This window comes from Chanodichthys erythropterus, chromosome 20 (assembly GCF_024489055.1).
Source record: "Chanodichthys erythropterus isolate Z2021 chromosome 20, ASM2448905v1, whole genome shotgun sequence".
NCBI classification, from domain to species: domain Eukaryota; kingdom Metazoa; phylum Chordata; class Actinopteri; order Cypriniformes; family Xenocyprididae; genus Chanodichthys; species Chanodichthys erythropterus.
The window spans coordinates 6,019,068-6,039,257 of NC_090240.1; the positions used below are offsets into that span (position 1 = coordinate 6,019,068).

A 20,190-nucleotide genomic window follows, 5' to 3' on the forward strand; every position below is an offset into this window, starting at 1 on the left:
GAGGGTTAAATCAACTCTGCTTAGAGTACATATGCTCCTTCTCTAAATAATTTTAAAGTTACACTGGAGCAGAGTTAAAGTTAATGACATAATTAAAGGTGCTAAAGAGGATCTTTTTTGTCGACTGAGAAACCAAAGACTGTTTGTGAGTTTTTGAAATGAGCGCATGCGTAACAACACCCCCCCCCCCCCCTCCTTCACAGCTCTTTTCGAGGGTATGCCTCCAAAACTCGTGCATGAGTATTGGAACACGAGTGTTTACCACCGGCATTCGCTGTCGTGTTAGTGGATTCATTATGTCGGACTCACCGCAGGTAACTCATAATCTGCAGTTGGGCAATTCCAGCGTTATGGACGTGACATTTGGAGTCAAAACTTGAAATATAAACGCTCAAAGAATGCATTTAATAGCAACATATTGAACCGTCTATTTGTATATTCATAACCCCTTACTAAAGGAGTCCAGACATTAGAAAAATGTCAGACTATACAACTGTTTTATATTTTAGATGAGGAAAATATACAGCGTTACGGACGTGACAAAAAAAGTCACTAAGTTTTGGGTGACAACATATTTTTTACGAATTCTGTGAATTACATTGAGCAAACCAAAAGTAATACTGCCCACCGAATGAAGAAGGGTTGGCTCTCCACAGAGCATAAAATAATAATTGTATTTCATTTTTCGTGTTCGCATTAATGAGGAAAAAACAACGTTACGGATGTGACAGTTTTCCGTTACGGACGTGACCGGTCTGAAAGCGGCACAGAAGACTGCTTTAAAAACTGCTTTAAAACTTTCACAGAGACCTCAAGCAGGCATTTAAACCACCAAATATTGAAATCTGGGATACCAGTATGGTAAGACCCCACAATTTATTAACTTTTTACTAAACTTTTTACAACTTTATACTCTGTATTGCAAAAGGTTATAGATTAGACCTATTTCTCATGTTGACAAGCGTGTGCGTTCAAGATTCAATTTAGAGACCATGATTTTCCTTCTTACAGAACTGCTTGCTAAAATACATTGACAAATATTAATGTTTATCATAAAGCAGTTTAAAATCGCAAGTTTTCCCCACAGGTGGACCGATTGACGTAGCCTACACTATTGCCAATCGCAATCATGTCAGTTTTGTGTGTGAATGAACCCACGGTTTTCGGCTAGTTTCACAGTTTAAAGCGGAGTCTTGAGTCAAAATGATCAAACTTTATTTCAAGTCAAAATTATTGCAATGTTATTAGCCTATTTTGTTAGCTTGATCGCACGGATTGTGATCAAGGCTAGGCCATTCATTTTTTAACCAACAGGTAAAAACGCGACTTCCCAATTCCCGAGGGAAATGTCCTATGAGACACAATGCTCTTCTATAAGTTGTACTGTATCATATAGGCCTACCTTTTGATGTTCATATTTCGTTCTGTAAATGAAGGTCTAGGCTACACGGTGCGAATTTTGACGGTCAGAAGATCGTATGTCCACGTCACGAGAGAGTTTATCTGAAAATCGCACGGACGAGGTGATAGGCTATACGACACGATTTTTCGACCTGCCGATTTCCGAAGCAATCGCACAAAGTTCAGTGTGTGTGAGCATGCGAGCAGAGCGCGAGCTCAAATCAGAATAGCCTACCCTTTGACATGCTAAAATAGGCCTATAAGTTTTTTTTTTTCTCCTTCATCGACTATAGTTGTTCAAGCCATTAGTTGACTATCACATTTAATTACTTAAATACTGGAGAGAATATTATAATTAGCATTTATATAGGACTCAAGCGCACGCATAAAGCTTGCCAAAGAACTGGCAAAAGAAATTATGAATGTGACAAAAAAAAAAAAAAAAAAAAAAAAAACAGCAAGGAGACATTTTGATTGTTTTTTTTTTTTTGTGTTTTTTTTTTTTTTTACAATCTAATGTTTTCTAAATCAGTGTCGGCTGCAAAGATGAAGTTGACATTGCTGACTCTCATCATCTTCGCAGTGGATGTGCAGAATGCACTTTTCATTCGGATTACATAATCAGAGAGTAGCCCATTTCTTTTAGTTTTTAATTATTTCGTTTAAAAGAAGACATTTCGAGCTTTCTATAGATATTTTTCTCGTGTCTGTGAGTCAAGCAGCCTATGCTGAGTTTCGGTTCATTTAGCCTATAAGACGCGCTCCAGATCAAGTGATCGCGCCCGCGCATCCATGAATATATTTGCTTCTTATTTATTAAATCCAGGCAATTTGTTGATGAAACATTGATTTAAATTAAGATTCAATTTTTACAAAACGAAATTCACTTTAAAGAAAGGCTTTCTACAAAACAAAACTTAATGAAGCGATCAAAATCATGTCTGACCTACTCCATGGGCCCCATAATACACCCGGCGCAATGCGACGCAAGGCGCAGCGCAAGTGTGTTTGCTAGTTTGCGTCCGGCGCCGTTCGCGTTTTCCCGTTCAGCGCCAAGTCCTTAAATTAGTAAATGCATTTGCGCCAGTTAGTGCTCCCATGGGCGTGCTGGTCTAAAAAAGAGGTGTGTTCAGGCGCATTGCCGGCGCATTGCTATTTTAAGGAGCTGAAAATAGACTGCGCCATAGACCAACTCAAACCCGGTCTAAAGTCTAAAGTCAATGGCACAATATTTTTTTGTTAGAGCGCGTTAAGAAACTGCGCCTCTGGGCGCGTCCACAGTGCGCGTTGACTTTGCTTATTGGGATGCGCATCACACAAACATGCCAAATATTAAAAACAAAAGGATTACAGTGTAAAATAATATTATTGCGTAGGCTACATAAATATAAAAATGTAATGATGAATAGTCATTGCGTGTATTAGAATTAGGCTACCTATTTTCAATTCAGCCTATTAATAGTTATAATGATGAACGAAAAAGGCTAATTAATTGAACAATCGTGCCAATACTCATCGCGCGGAGCTATTTGAAAGCCTGCATCCAACGCAGACGACTGAAAGATTGACTGGCCACTTAACAGGTAATTTCAGCAAAACACCACTCGTTGAACTCCTCAGTTGAATCGGTGTGTTTAATAAGTCAGTGTATTTTATAATGTTACGTATTTTCGAATTGTTCAGCCAAATGGAGTACCTGCTCGGCCAAAGAATCGAAAGTGGCTGTATGTGGCTTTTCCAGCTTTTCCGCCAACAAATTCCGCCATGTAAATAGCAATCCGCCATGGCTCGAGCGCATCTCGCTCTTAAAGGGAATGGGAGATGACACTGATTGGTTTATTGAACGTTACGCCCATTACTCATTAAGAGAATAGGGACAACCCATTTCAAAAATGCACCCCGGCGCACGGACCGTTTTTCCGTCTTTAAAATAGCAAAAGTGTATTTGGACACGCGCCGTGCGCTTTACACTTTGCGTTTAGATCGTTAAAATAGGGCCCCATGTCTCCAGATGTATTGCGCATCTTATGATGAAATTAAAAAATAAATAACATTATAATAGGCATATTTAAACATAAATATGAAATTAAATATGTTTTCTTTAATGGCTACCAAAGTACAGTAGTACAGAGAAATGTCATGTCGGGATCAAGAGTGGTTCATGAGTCGAGTCGGATAGCTTAATTAATAGAAGCATAATTAATTTTTTAACCTGATAACTGTAGCTCTTGGGCGATCCGCTGTAAAATATCATCTTCAGACAACCCTGTCATGGTACACACTGCTTGACACAACATGCTTGATCAGCTCTTGATCAAGACATGAAATTTCTCTGTACTACTGTACTATATGTGTTGGTAGCCATTAAAGAAAACATATTTAATTTCATATTTGTTTAAATAACCATATTATAATATTTATTTTTAATTTCATCTATTTGATTAAGACAAGTGAACAGCATGACTAAGATAGAATAAGATGCGCATTACATCTGGAGACATGGAGTAGGTCAGACATGATTTTGATCGCTTCATTAAGTTTTGTTTTGTAGAAAGCCTTCTTTAAAGTGAATTTCGTTTTGTAAAAATTGTATCTTAATTTTAATCAATGTTTCATCAACCAACTGCCTTGATTTAATAAATAAGCAGCAAATATGGATGCGCGGGCGCGATCACTTGATCTGGAGCGCGTCTTATATGCTAAATGAACCGAAACTCAGCGTATAGGCTGCTTGCCTCACAGACACGAGAAAAATATCTATAGAAAGCTCGAAATGTCTTCTTTTAAACGAAATAATTCAAAACGAAAATAAATGGGCTACTCTCTTATTATGTAATCCGAATGAAAAGTGCATTCTGCACATCCACAGCGAAGATGATGAGAGTCACCAATGTCAACACTTTGCAGCCGACACTGATTTAGAAAACATTAGATTATAAAAAAAAAAAAAAAAAAAAAAAAAAAAAAATATTAAAATGTCTCCTTTTTTTTTTTTTTTTTGGGTCAAATTCATAATCATTTCTTTTGCCGGTTCTTTATGGCAAGCCCTATGTGTGTGAATGTGAATAATCAACTAATCAATGTGATTAGTCCACTTATGGCTTGAACAACTAGTCGGAAAAAAAAAAAAAACTTATTTCACATAGGCCTATTTTCTATCCAGCATGTCAAAGGCTATTCTGATTTGAGCTCGCGCTCCGCTCGCATGCTCACACACACTATGGGGTCAGATTCCCGCCAATTGTATTGCAGTCACGGATCAAAAAATAATAAACGTGAATCACAAATTTAAAAATACATGTAAAAATATATAGCACAAACTTAAAAAAATAATGCAAAATGATCGGAATGGCAAAGAACATGGTCACGGATCAAAATATAATAAGCGTAAATCGAAAAATGAAAAGCACATTTAAAAAAATAACAAGCATGAATCAAAACTTTAAACACATTAAAAATGATATTGCACAAATCTTAAACTTGTGTTTATGCGTTCTTAAAAGTTGTTTTCCTTGCTTTTATTACTCTTTTCTTTCTGCTCTCTTTACATTTTCTGCTTATATTTTACTCTTTTGTGCGCTTGTGCAGTTTTTCTCATTGCTCTTCTTTCTACGTTCTGCTCTTGCTTTTCCAAATGTTGCAGTTCGAGTTTCATGTAAATTAGGCTGGGCTTAAGCGCCACCGTTGGTCCACTAGTTCTAGATGGACAGCTCCTCCTCTAGCCAATCAATCGAAGGGAGGGAGATGACATCACTTCAATGCGACTCATGGCTACTGATGCTCACACTCATACAGGATAACCATCACAGCTGGCAATTTCCGAGCTGTGGTAAACTCTTTCTGTTGCAGGACACTGTTATAATGTATATATATACATTATAACATATGTACATATGTACCTTCATACATATGTACCTGCAACTCGACCTGTCACCGGTATATAGGCTACTTCTACCTGGACAATCTTTTATTGTTAAATTTACCATCCTAACGACAACCTGTCACAGTTGTGCCTGTCTGACGATCTATCATTGTTAATCTTTAATGCACCTATCACTGGACTTGGCACCGTGAAACGCAGCGTCCACCATGCAGCAGCCTCACAACATCACTCTTATGTGTGCCTGGCTCGTCTATACCTGTTATGTTACTGTTAGATATTTTTAGTATTCATACAATAATATTAATAATAATATGCTTGCTTGTTGTCTCTTTTATTCCTGTCTTTTGCACAAGAGAATATAACATATGAAACCTACCTTACTAGGCTAATATATTTGCTCGTGAATTACATTTAAAGTAAGATATGCCATGGCAATTGTTTAGATCAGTAGTTCCCAAACTGGGGTACGTGAGGTGACAGAGGGGGTAACGTTACGCGAACAAAATGCAGAATTTTGCCATTCATTTAATTCTTCTGTACATTAAAATAACATTAAAACTGATCATGTATTTTCTAACAGGTACAATATGCCATATGGCATCCAATCAAAATACCACATCTTTTGCGGTCAAATCTGACAGAGTCCATTTCCACATGCAGCGCACATATGGGTGCATAGCCAGTATAGGTTGCGTGGGGAGTCTGCAGCCTGAGCAAAGCGCGCAACATACTGCCATTCTGTACCTGCAGATTTAGCACTTACTAGCACGAAGAACAATAGCCTGGCACAAAACGGGCTTAAATATCAATTTAAGATTCAAACTCTTGATACAATAGCCTACCTTTTGTGAGTTCTTGTTTTTAATGTTGATAATATTATATGAGCAAGAATGCAAATCCAAATATCCACACAACAGTTCAACAAACAAAGGGGTAATATTAAGTGTTATTCTTCACAGTATTGTCAGTATTTGCTCTATTTTGCAACGAAAACAACAGCAGGATTACAACACAGCAGTGCTTCGAGAACGAATCTGCAACTTTGAATGAATTGTTCGTGAAAGTCATGATTCATTCATAAATACAGCCACTTGCTTCTTTGAATAAATGACTCGATGACTCAGGCATTAAGACAGTGACTTACCGCCATCTACTGGCGGTTTTAGTATTTAAAATAATCACTTTTCACGTTTTTAGCATTGCATATTTCTCTATTGAACATTTTTTAATTTAAAACATTATTATTGTTGTAAAGGTATTCATAAAGATCAAAAACTGCACTAGAAAGTCAATTTAGGGGGCAAATATTGTCCCTTAATGGAAAATTTACAATCTAAGTGGAAGAGAGGGGGTACGCAGAAGGATGGTAAGTGTCTCAGGGGGTACTCCACTCTGAAAAGTTTGGGAACCACTGGTTTAGATCATCGTATGTTGCTCGTAATAGTAAACTGTGCATATTTTGTCATGTATTGTTTTCCTGTAAAAAAATTTATAGATTTTGTCTTCCATGTACAGTATGTCATTGACACGGGTGTTGGTTTATGAATTTGATCACATTTTAACACTGAGATTATAAAATTATAAAGTTAAGCAATAGCCTTCACATCAGTGTTTTCCCCAATATTAGAGCAATTGCAAATGTTTATTGAGCTGTTGTATAAATCAATATAGCTATAAGTTAATTTTGAATGTGTTTTTGCACTATTTTAATGAAAGGAGTATCAAACAAAGTCACAGCAGAACAGCTTCGCTCGTCTCTGAGCAACACAGCAGTGTTTCATTAATGAATTCCTGATTTGAACGAGAAGTTTGAATGAACTTTTCGCCACCTACATATCTGTAATTTTGTTTTTATTTAAAACATTAATCTTATAGTATTGTGCAATTATGTAGTTATGTAATTAAACACAATAAATGTGTGAATAAATCACTGCATATCAAATCTACGTGGTTTCTGTAACTATCTTCTCTGTAACACTATCGTAGTCAATGCAGAGATGATACATTCAGTCTTAGAATTAATTTACCTATGATCGTTTAACAACAATTAAGAAATATATTAGCTACAGTAGCCTTAGCATATTAGCACCATGAGCCAAGTAATATTTTAACACCAAATACCATATATTATGAACATAAAGATTAACAATCATAAGTAGACTGCACAATAAAAAGATTATCTCAAAAAGAGGAATTATTTGTCCATAGTTCAGATAACTTTACAGATTGAAAGTCCTTGTAAAGTTTCAGATTAAACTGTTATCTTCTCCTGTATGAGTGTGAGCATCAGTATGGGTCGCATTGAAGTGATGTCATCTCCCTCCCTTCGATTGATTGGCTAGAGGAGGAGCTGTCAATCTAGAACTAGTGGACCAATGGTGGCGCTTAAGCCCAGCCTAATTTACATGAAACTCGAACTGCAACATTTGGAAAAGCAAGAGCAGAACGTAGAAAGAAGAGCAAAGAGAAAAACTGCACAAGCGCACAAAAGAGTAAAATATAAGCAGAAAATGTAAAGAGAGCAGAAAGAAAAGAGTAATAAAAGCAAGGAAAACAACTTTTAAGAACGCATAAACACAAGTTTAAGATTTGTGCAATATCATTTTTAATGTGTTTAAAGTTTTGATTCATGCTTGTTATGTTTTTTAAATGTGCTTTTCATTTTTCGATTTACGTTTATTATATTTTGATCCGTGACCATGTTCTTTGCCATTCCGATCATTTTGCATTATTGTTTTTTTAAGTTTGTGCTATATATTTTTACATGTGTTATACATGTGGTATTATTTTTTGATCCGTGACCGCAATACTATTGGCGGGAATCTGATCCCATACACACATACACACACTGAACTTTGTGCGATTGCTTCGGAAATCGGCAGGTCGAAAAATCGTGTCATATATCACCTCTTCAGATAAACTCACTCGTGACGTGTGCGTGGACATACGATCTTCCGACCAATTCGCACCGTGTACGCCCGCTTAACTGCCAAGAGGAAGAGAAGATCGGTTCATGTGCGCCTGATCCGCCGCTTACAGGCGCTGCAGCTAATCTGTCACGCGCCATAGGCTATTAAAGAGCGACATCTATTGCTTGAATTTTGTTATAAAATCGACTGAATTTGAAAGTTAAACCTTTTTCATATTAAAACTAACAAAGCACAAAGAGTATTGCGATTATTTGATATTTTCTGATATGATAAGCCTGAAACAGATGATAGCAATATAAAGAAGCAAACTCTAGGATTTAATATGAAGCGTCCGTAACGGTCACGTCCGTAACGCTTATTATGGTTGTTCAGAGCAACGTAGTGAAATTAATTGTTGATCCCAATAAGCATAAACATAATTTAGCTTTGCATATAAAGTTTCAAGTTATTTGCATTTATAATTGTTATATGACATAAACTTAATCTTTAAAACGTTACGGACGTGACAGAGCACTGAAGCGTCATGACCTCTTTATTCCAGCCCTTATAAATTCAACAGGCAGTGCTGTTATGACTAAATGAGTGTATTTATTTCTCAGGCATGCCTCCATCTTTCTACACAATGCTTACTGTTAAAATAAAGTTTAAAAAGGGGGGGTCTTTGATCCCTTTTTTGAAAGCATGAAATATGGTGGGTTGAAAATTAAATTTAAGCATTGTTGCTTACCACATATATTGTGGATAAACAAGGCAATTTTCTTAAAATTTCTGTAAGAGCACATTATTACAGTATATTACAGACCTAAATGGACAATTTAAAAAGGGTTTTGTTCTTTTGGTTAAAACTTTTTTTTTCATGGTAAAGTTGACATTTGCGTGGAATTGCTCAGTTGTTACTCCTGTCTCCTGACAAAAACATTGCATGCGGCGCCTGTGGAGTGTGGAAAGTTACTGGAGCACGCAGCCGTGCACGTCTCACACAAGGAACATCATGGCAGTGATTGACAAGCCAGAGGGCCAATCCGCGCACGTCTTTCTCATGGAACGTAATGGCAGTGATTGACAAGCCAGAGGGCCAATCGTTTACGTGATGATCGCGTAAACGATTGGCTGATGTTTTTAAGGCTCTACCTCGTGCACAGATGATGTATATTAATATTATTCCTTTCAGTGCACCTAATAGTTTTTTATCAGTTAGAAAAGACGGTTTCAAGTAATATTGCAAAAATGTATAAAACAAAACATCCTCTTTAGCACCTTTAAGCGATTAATTGAGCATTACCACAGCGATTAAGCGATGATTGAGATTGAACACCTGCTGTTAACAAGCAGAATCACTGAAGAAAAGAGAAACACTATAACAACTGACTTCAGCCACGGCCTTAGGTGAGATCTACTGAAGATAAAAGACATTAAATCTCTCAAGATTGAATTAACCTGTTAGCCAGCACCCCCACTTTTGGAAAATCCCAAGAAATGACATACACAAACTAAAACTGATACAGTTCATGAACCCTTTGCAATAAAAGCATAGGTATTAGTGATGTCCGGTTCGCGAACGAATCGTTCTTTTTAACCGGTTCTTTTCAGTGAACCGGTTGAACCAGTTCACCAAATTGGTCTGAATCGTTCCAAACAGTTCGCATCTCCAGTAAGCAAACATGAATCCACAAATTACTAAAGTTACTCACTTTTTGACGTGCCTGACACTGCCTCTCGAAATAAACCAACATCCCGGAGTTATTCAGTTACTCCAACAGTACACTGACGTAACCTGCTGTGAAGAGAGAACTGATGATGATGAGCACGAGCAGCAGAGTAGCTGATATGAGTGCGCATGCGCGGCGCACACGAACGTACATACACGGCCTGTCACCGTTCTCGTTCTCGAGTCAAGAACCGGTTGCAACGGTTTTCGGATCATCAGTACACAACCGAGAACCGCTTCTTTCGGACGTGTCCGATTTGAGAACCGGTGAGCTGATGATACTGCACATGCGTTTAACTTTTCAAGTGAACGAAAAGCACGTTAGTCAAGTTTTGTTGAACATCGGACAGTGTGATAATATAAAACATACTGAAAATATAACGTTTATTGTGCTTTTCCAAATACACCATAGCAGATTAATAGCATAAAATACTGTACACAATACTGTATAATAAACTACATGCCAACATGAACATAATATTTTGTACACAGATCAAACTAATGTTCAGAAATAGTTCTACAAATTCATTTTTCTATATTAATATTATTTAAAAAGCAATATAATAAAAGTTGTGCAGTTGTGCTTTCAAGTTATTTTTTTTAAAGATTGAAAACAATTAGATTTATCAAACTAAACATTTCATAAATAATCCATGGACAGTTTATTTAATTTCTAAACAAGGTGATATAAAGATAAAAAATGACGTAATCAAACTACAGCGAGAGCAAACTGGCGACTCCTTTTGAATCGCTCTCGCGGTTCTCGAAACTCAATCTCGTTCTCGAGTAGAATCGTTTGCAGCGGTTTTCGGATTATCAGTACACAACCGAAAACCGCTTCTTTCGGACGTGTCCGATTTGAGAACCAGTGAGCTGATGATACTGCGCATGCGTGATTCAGCGTGTGATCTGAAGCTACAGAACAGTAACATCACAGCACCGGTTAACTAGGACAACTGATGCTATGAGAGGACTCGAATGAGAGGCCAATCTGGCGAAACGTAAGTTTATTTAATCATAATGTAAGAGGATCATGGGTTCTACGCTGATGAAGACTAATTTATTCACTTGTAAACTGTAAAACTTTGTTTGCATATCACTTCCTGTGTGTTTGGATGCTTTATATGCAAAACTAAGAAACGCTTCAGATTATAATGTTTTAGTTGACTGATGTTATGATTACTAACAATATATTTGAATCACTTGTTTTTTCAACCCGGCCCGCGATAGACGACGTCATCGCGGATGATGTCATTACGTCGGAGCGTAAAAGAACCGGTGAACCGGTTTTTTCAACCGGTTTATTGAATCGAACTGTCCGAAAGAACCGGTTCGCGGAAAAGAACCGAACTTCCCATCACTAATAGGTATGGTCACATTTGAAAGCAGACACCGTTTCAGTTTATTGTAAAGTCACAATTAATTGTTTACACAATAAAGAAAATAGTTAAACATAGCTTCAAAGTTTTGAAAAGTTATTGGAAATTTATTTTTATGAAATATCTTTATGGAAAAAAGTGAAGTTGGCCTTGTAGCAATCTAGAAATGCAATTTTTTGTCTCTATTATAATTACTGTCTATTGTAGTTACAATGTTCTATTCAAGTAGATTTAATCCCTAATTTCTTTTACAAAACGTGTCACTTCACCTTCTTTGAAACAGTATCTAATGCCCTTCTTGAAAAAAGAAGAAAAAATCAGTGAGCTTTACAATTCAGAATTATTTATTTGTATTACATTTGCTCATAAGAGGTGCATCTCTATGAGCTCGCTAGCATTTTAGCTTAATACACCAACAAAACATGACAATTCATAAGATTAAAACCATGTTTTTGCTCCAAACTTACAAGTCGAGTGTTTTAAATAACTTTGCGATGTGGCTTCGGATCAAAAATCAGACAGAAAATATATTCTTTTATAGTATTCTGCACAATGAGAAAAGCTATCTCGATTAGCATTATAAATATAATATATTATTATTAAATACCCCACATGACATGAAAAACACAGATAAAACATATCACAATTGTGCATTTATTGTCTTCAAAAGTGTCTATCTGCATGTTATATCCATGGTTATAGTGATTTCTGGAAGCCTCTGTTAGTTCCTGGAATGTCACATGTTATGCCTGTCCTTCACTGCGTGTCATTTGTGGACAATATGTGCACAGAGCGTCCTCTGGCTGCAAGTATAAATTGAAAACATAGTACATCAGAGGATCATAGTGTCATAATGATGACAACAGCATGTTTTGGGTAAAAATTGAATAAAAGTTACTCCTCTGTATAGAAATTTGACATAAACATATATCATAAACAATCAGCTCAGCAAAAGTTAGTCATTCAGGACTAAATATCTGCAAAGGAAAACATCTGGAGAGAAACAGTGTCTACAGGAAAAACAGAAGCTTTGCAGCTTCATATTTATAGCAAGTAAAACTACTTCTGAAAATATATTATATTATTGATATGTGAAAGAAAGTGGTGAGACACTATTAGCAGCATCCAAATTTGTCAATAGCATTTCAAAGGAAAACATTTTTTTTTTTACCCAAATGAATCGAGACGCATTGGGATCACCTCTGTGTGATTACATCTTGAAGCACTTGTGAAATCGAACCAATGGCATGACGGGACGTCATAGTGGGTGACGTCACAGACCAGGAAACTATAAAGCACACCTGAGAACAAAGAACGCCAGCTTCTGATTGGCTGAAGCAAGACGCTCACAGGCATGCAGGGAGCATGGCAGGGCGACGCAGCGTCTCGTTCCCTATTCAGGGAACCAGGGTTACACAAGTAACCCGAGATGTTCCCTTTCATGGGAACTTCGAGCTGCATCAAGACGCATTAGGAACCCTATCCCAACTACGCCATAATGCCCAGTGCCTGTCTGTTATCATTGAGATGAGAGCACAGCAGACCCCGAAATGGAGCCCAAGTCAAGGTTGTAAAACCTAAAAAAGATATGCTTAGAGGACCACCCAGCATCACATATAATGGAGGGGGACCCTGAGATCAAAGCCTTTGGGACATTGGTGGGGACCTTGGCTATATAACCAGGTCTAGGATGAAGGAAAGCCTTAACCATACCAGGCACAAATTCCAAACATGAGGGAGCATCAGAAAGTGCTTGAAGATCTCCAATTCTTTTGAGAGGTAAAATTGCCAACAGAAAGATAGTTTTGAGAGTGAGGAATCTTTCAGACACCTCCTCTAATGGTTCGAAGGGAGCCTCAGCTAACCTTTCCAAGACAATAGCCAAGTCCCAGGCCTCAGCCTCTGGGTACCACAATGAACTCTCTTCCCACAGAACAGCCCCCCAAACGAGCACAATAAGTGGAAATAGCCGCTATATACCTTCAAGGTAGAAGAAGATAAACCATCCGAGGGGTGAAGTATCATGCCGCCCACTTGAGACAGAAGGTCCTGTCTGATGGGGAACTCCATGGGGGAGCCGTCTAGGAGAGACACTAGGTCTGTAAACTAAACTTGGGTCAGCCAGAACGGGGCTATCAATATGAGATGGACCCCGTCCTGGCGAACCCTCTCCAGAACTCCTGGGAGCAGAACAATCAGGGGAAATGAGTACAGACACAGCCTGGGCTGAGAGTACCACAGTGGGCAATGTTTCTTTTGAAGCAAACAGGTCGACTTCTGCGTGACCGAAATTCTTCCAAATGAGCTCTACCACCTTGGGGTAGAATCTCCATTCCCTGGACCTCGGCCCCTGCCTCGACAGGATGTCTGCCCCCACATTTCGATGCCTCTGGATATAAGCCGATCTGAGGGAGAGGAACTTTCCCTGGGCCACAGGAGGATCCGATGGGCTAACTTGAACAACTGGCGAGACTTCAGACCCCCCTGGTGGTTAATTATAGGAGACCACCGACATGTTGTCCGTGCGGTCAACACGTGATGCCCCTCAGGTCTGGGAGGAAGTATTTGAGAGCTCGAAATACCGCCATAATTTCCAGTCTATTTATGTGCCAGGAAAGTAGATGGTCCTCCCAAAGACCCTGAGCTGAGCTACCACTCATGATCGCCACCCCGCACCTGTGAGGGAAGCATCCATCGTTGGCATTATGCAACAACAAGGAGCCCCCAATACAGGTCCCTGGGACAGGAACCAAGGCTTCTTCCACATGACTAAGGCATCTCCGCGTGACCTTGATCATGCAAAAAGGATTTCCCGTTGGGGAAAACCCCTTGGTCCTGAGCCACCACTGTAAGGGTCTCATGTGCAGCAGGCCAAAAGGTATCAAGTTGGGCGCAGCTGCCATCAGACCCAACAGTCTCTGAAACTGTTTTACAGTGAGTGACTGTCCTAATTTCACCCCATTCACAGAGAATGGAATTCACCCGAGCAGGAGACAGATGTGTCTGCATCATGGTGGAATCCCAGACTACCCCTCGGTAGTTGGTAGTTTGAGCTGGAAGAAGCACACTCTTCTTGGCATTGAGTCTCAGCCTTAACCTTCTCATGTGGGACAGAACCACATGTCGATGTTGGACTGCCAGTTGCTCGGATTGAGCTAGAATCAAGCTGTATATTATGGAGCTGCATCCATGCATTTTGTGAAGGTGTGGGGTGAAAGTGCTAGGCCGTAAGGAAGAACCCTGTATTGATAAGTTTCGTCCCCGAAAGCAAATCTGAGGAACTTCCTGTGCTGAGGATGGATGGATACATGAAAGTAAGCATCTTTCAGATCTATTGTCACAAACCAGTCCTCAGATCTGATCTGTGGGATGATCTTTTTGAGTGTAAGGATCTTGAACTAGAGCTTTTGAACAGAGCGATTTAACACGCGTAAATCTAGAGTAGGACGCAACCCTCCATCCTTCTTTGGAACATTGAAGTATCAGCTGTAAAACCCTGACAGCTTGCTGGGAGGAACCCTTTCCTTTTTGTAAGAGCGTCAGAACCTCTTGTTCCATCACCAGAGATGGCTTGGGGTCCACCACCATAGGATGACCCCACTGAACCGGTGTGGGTGAGATCCGAACTGAATTTGTAACTCTTTTCTATTGTGAGCAAGACCCATTGAAAAATACTGGGGAGAAGTTTCCATTCTGCCAGAAATTCTACTAAGGGAACCAGTCTCTCGAGACTGGTCTCTTGTGTTTTTTGACGGATATCATATAGTGTGATATAGGACCCTCTCTGGAGGGGGCTGCCCTCAGAAGTCCCATGCCACTGGTGTCAGGACTTCTTTGAAGCCTTCTTAGTGATAATGACAGTCCTCAGATCTGTCTTACCCTTCGAAGGCTTCGACTGTGTCGCCCATCCCAGTCCCCAAGCTCTTTGTGGGGGAGCATGGGTGGTGACACTCTGTTTTTGTTGCGCTCTATGCGCTGAGGAGCTCAGCAGCCTCAGGGGGTAGAGAGCGGTGGGGGAGGAACTTTTGGAAGGCCGCTGACTGTTTTTTGGCTTCCTGGAACCTCTCGATGACCAATGTGACAGAGTCGCCGAAGAGGCCCAGGGAAGACAGCGACACATCCATGAGAACGCTTTTATCCTTCTCTTTGATATCAGATAAATTTAGCCATAAATGCCTCTCCGTGGCCACCAGGGCTGCCATAGACCGGCCGATTGTTTTAACCATCTCCTTGGTGGCCCAGAGAGACAGATCAGTTGCTTTTCTGAGTTCCTGTATAGTTTCAAAACTTGCTTCACCGCTCTCAGCTATTTCCCCCAGCAGGTCAGCCTGATAAGCTTGTAAAATTGACATTGTATGCAAACAAGCTGCAGCCTGACCTGCTGCCGAATAAGCTTTGCCAACCAGCACTGATGTAGTTCTTAGCGGTCTAGTGGGCAGCGTCAGGGATTTAAGGGACGATGAAGACTCGGGAGAGAGATAGCTCACAAGCATCTCTTCTACCCTAGGCATCGCCCCATAACCATACTGTTTTAGCCCCACGATGTTGGAATAGACAGAAGTCTGGGGGCTGAACACTCTATACTGTGCTGGTCTCTGCCACGACCTCGACACCTCGGTGTGGAGGTCGGGAAAGAGCGGCAGTCCCAGACACTGAGGTTGTGACCTAGCAGGCAGAAAGCCCTCATCGAGCTTGCTCTTTTGACGTGCCTCATTTCTTTCAACAGGCCACTCAATATGTCACGGAAGCACAGAGACAAAAAGGTAAGATCCAAATGCAGCTTTAATGGGGTAATCCAAAACGTAATCCACAACATGCAAGGTTCAAAATCCACAGAGCAGTCCAAACAGGAAACAGAAACAAACAGAAGCCGGTGACATAAAGTGAAACCACAATAACATAAACAGAAACAAACTCAGTATAAATAGTCAGACACTAATGAGCAAACACAAAACAGCTGTGTGCAATGAAACAGGGATACTGAGTCCGGGAAGTGAGTTCTGGGAAATGTAGTCCGAGTGATAAAAACCAAAAGTCCAGGTAGGAGTGCCCTCTAGTGACAGACAAGGGCAGTTCCAGTAATGATCATGACAATATGTAACTTTTCTGCTGTCCTGGTCACAACCTCTAGCAGCTCCTCATAAGCTGGAGAAGAGGATGGCGAGTCCTCATCTCCAGCTTCGACGCTCAGCACATCCACCTCCTCAGAGCTGGATCGATGAAGCACCGATGCCTCACTTTGGGGGGAAGAAACTGCAGCGCATGCTTTCGACACCAGAGGAGAGACACTGGGTCTGACAGTTGAGGGCAGAGATAAGGCTGGGCCTGTCTATAATCCCTCTGTCAGATCCATCCGTGAACCCCACAAATGAAGCCGCCGCTCTGCCTTGGCAGAAGCAGGACCCGATCCACGGGGAACACTGGTCACGGCGCTCTCCTTATCTTTATCAAAGAGCGCCCGTTGAGAACGGGCTGTTCTTACAGTTAACTTTTTGTAATGCACACAGACAGCTTCCTCAAGAGCTGCCTGGGCATGCTCCACTCCTAAACAAACAACACACATTGTGTGTGTATCCCCACCCGTGATGAAACAAGGGCAGGGATGAAAACACTTGACAAACTGCTGTTTTCTCACCATTTTGTGTCTTTTTATATATATATATAGTGGGTACGGAAAGTATTCGGACCCCCTTAAAATTTTCACTCTTTGTTATATTGCAGCCATTTGCTAAAATCATTTTCAAGTTCATTTTTTTCCTCATTAATATACACACAGCACTCCATATTGACAGAAAAACACAGAATTGTTGACATTTTTGCAGATTTATTAAATAAGAAAAACTGAAATATCACAAGGTCCTAAGTATTCAGACCCTTTGCTCAGTATTTAGTAGAAGCACCCTTTTGATCTAATACAGACATGAGTCTTTTTGGGAAAGATGCAACAAGTTTTTCACACCTGGATTTGGGGATCCTCTGCCATTCCTCCTTGCAGATCCTCTCCAGTTCTGTCAGGTTGGATGGTAAACATTGGTGGACAGCCATTTTTAGGTCTCTCCAGAGATGCTCAATTGGGTTTAAGTCAGGGCTCTGGCTGGGCCATTCAAGAACAATCACAGAGTTGTTGTGAAGCCACTCCTTCATTATTTTAGCTGTGTAATTAGGGTCATTGTCTTGTTGGAAGGTAAACCTTCGGCCCAGTCTGAGGTCCTGAGCACTTTGGAGAAGGTTTTCATCCAGGATATCCCTGTACTTGGCTGCATTCATCTTTCCCTCAATTGCAACCAGTCGTCCTGTCCCTGCAGCTGAAAAACACCCCCACAGCATGATGCTGCCACCACCATGCTTCACTGTTGGGACTGTATTGGACAGGTGATGAGCAGTGCCTGGTTTTCTCCACACATACCACTTAGAATTAAGGCCAAAAAGTTCTATCTTGGTCTCATCAGACCAGATAATCTTATTTCTCACCATCTTGGAGTCCTTCAGGTGGGCTTTCATGTGTCTTGCACTGAGGAGAGGCTTCCGTCGGGCCACTCTGCCATAAAGCTCTGACTGTTTGAGGGCTGCAGTGATGGTTGACTTTCTACAACTTTTTCCCATCTCCCGACTGCATCTCTGGAGCTCAGCCACAGTGATCTGTCAGTGACCTAATAGCTCAGTTTGGCCAGATGGCCAGCTCTAGGAAGGGTTCTGGTCGTCCCAAACGTCTTCCATTTAAGGATTATGGAGGCCACTGTGCTCTTTGGAACCTTAAGTGCAGCAGAATTTTTTTTGTAACCTTGGCTAGATCTGTGCCTTGCCACAATTCAGTCTCTGAGCTCTTCAGGCAGTCCCTTTGACCTCATGATTCTCATTTTCTCTGACATGCACTGTGAGCTGTAAGGTCTTATATAGGCAGGTGTGTGGCTTTCCTAATCAAGTCCAATCAGTATAATCAAACACAGCTGGACTCAAATGAAGGTGTAGATTGAGATACAGGGATAGTTTGTAGTGGTCTTCCTCGTCTACTTACTTCCTTTTTGTCGTCTTGGTATCAATGTGTGCTCGGTAAGACCGTTTTGTGCTTGAGCACCACCGAGTCATGTTTTACTGTAACTTCAGCAGCTCCATGCACGTGAACAAATGCGTCAATCACTTTAGCGCCCTTTGTTTAGTCACAAGGCGTTAAACGGCGGCAATAATCAGTGTGTACAGTCCTTTACGCTCTATGTTAACAGATTCACCTTACAGTTTGGTTCGTTTTCTTCTCTCCCCTTTTAGATCTGCCTGAAGCAAGAGTCCAGTCAGAATGGACGGAAGCATTTCCTGGTGAAAACGTGTCTTTGCAGTGTGTGATTCCTGTATCTGAAAACTGGATCTATAAGTGGTTCAAGGACTCAGAAAATGTTGTCTCTAGTGATGAAAGAAGCATAAAAGACAACACTCTTACTCTCTCAGTGAAGTCTGGTCATGAAGGGGATTATGCGTGTCAAGCTGAGCTGAAGGGCAGGACGGTGACAACCACAAAAAGCAAAATACATTCATTAAAGGTTTATGGTAAGATTTTGTCACAGAATAATCTATTATCAGTTTAGATAAAAACAGCATGTCATGACTAATACAAAATCCTTCACATTGTGAAATACAGCCATTTTTAATATTTCAGAACGCAGCTCTTTATTTTTGCATAATTCATTAACCCCATGCTTATTATATAATGTCAACATTGTTTATCTTGTAATTATTTATTATTGAGTTTTGGTTCTGTTTTTTATCAGCCTCATTTTAAGCAAAATTTCCAAAGGGCTTCCATTGAAATTATAATAAATGTATTTCCCATTCAGTCAGTCATGTTCAACGTTACGTCGATACTGACGTAATGGGGTCTCGCTAGGGAGCCCAGTCACCTCCAAGGATACAAAACAAGCTAATGGGAATTGGCCTGTGAGATTTACATGCCTGGCCCTTCCCCCGACATCCAGGTATAAATAGGGCCGGCATACTCACCTTCATTCATACTTTTGCTTCGGAGCCGATCGGATCGGATCTGCGCATTTCACCTCTTCAAGAGAGCGAATTTCTATTAAAAGTAAAACAGCAATTATAATTGCTATAGGATAAGATCCTAAAAACAGCTATTTTAATTGCTACTTCACTGTTTTGTTCTGGTGGCTTCTCGAGTCTCTCCAGCTGGTGGGAAAGGCACGCTCAGCAGTGAGTGTGACGGCATGCTGCCCACAGGACGGTGCTGCACTCATCCCTGGGTGCTTCGGCTGGTGAGGTATACTGAAAGAGCAAGCACGGGCGATCAGCGTCTTTTTCAAGATGTCTTTTCGTCCGTGTGTTTCTGGATGCGGTCATTTCCTGACCTCCTCTGACAGCCACGACCTCTGTCTCACGTGTCTGGGTAGACCGCACGCTGAGTCAGCGCTCATGGATGTAACATGCCCTCACTGCGAGGGCATGTCCATGTTGGTGTTGAGATCGCAACTCTCCTTCTTTAACACAGAAGGCAGGGTCCCCTCTGTCACTACCCCAGCGCCGGCGGCTGTAGCGGCTGCCGGTCCGGTTATTGCTCTGGGAGATCTGAGGATCACAGTGGGAGCCACTTCGTTGGGTCTGTCCCCACGAACCTCCCACTTCTCCACAACACCATGTGCCATCGAGCTGCCGCCTGCTGTCACGGGGTCCTCTTCGGGGGTGCCCCACGTCACTTTCGGCGCTCCGGAGGAGGATCGGATGTCGATCGCTGCATCGGGGAGTGGGCTGAACGGTTCAGAGAGCGTCGATGACTCTGAGCTTCCGCCTTCTGGGATGGTTGTTCAGTTGGAGGCGGACTCTGAGCTAACAGCCGTGCTTGCCCGGGCCGCCGCGGGCATCGGTCTCGAGTGGAACCCTCCACCGTGT

At 40.9% G+C, this 20,190-nt stretch overlaps 1 protein-coding gene across 1 annotated transcript in view; it reads left to right on the forward strand.

The window, feature by feature from the left end:
- LOC137008745 (Fc receptor-like protein 5) overlaps positions 1–19,694 on the forward strand; it is a 67,182-nt gene extending 47,488 nt beyond the window's left edge. Inside the window, exons 6-8 of the mRNA XM_067370465.1 lie at positions 18,565–18,840; positions 19,474–19,559; positions 19,665–19,694. Of these exons, the coding sequence (XP_067226566.1) occupies positions 18,565–18,840; positions 19,474–19,559; positions 19,665–19,694 (392 nt within the window). The remainder of the gene's footprint in view (positions 1–18,564; positions 18,841–19,473; positions 19,560–19,664) is intronic.
- Positions 19,695–20,190: the final 496 nt, after the last annotated feature.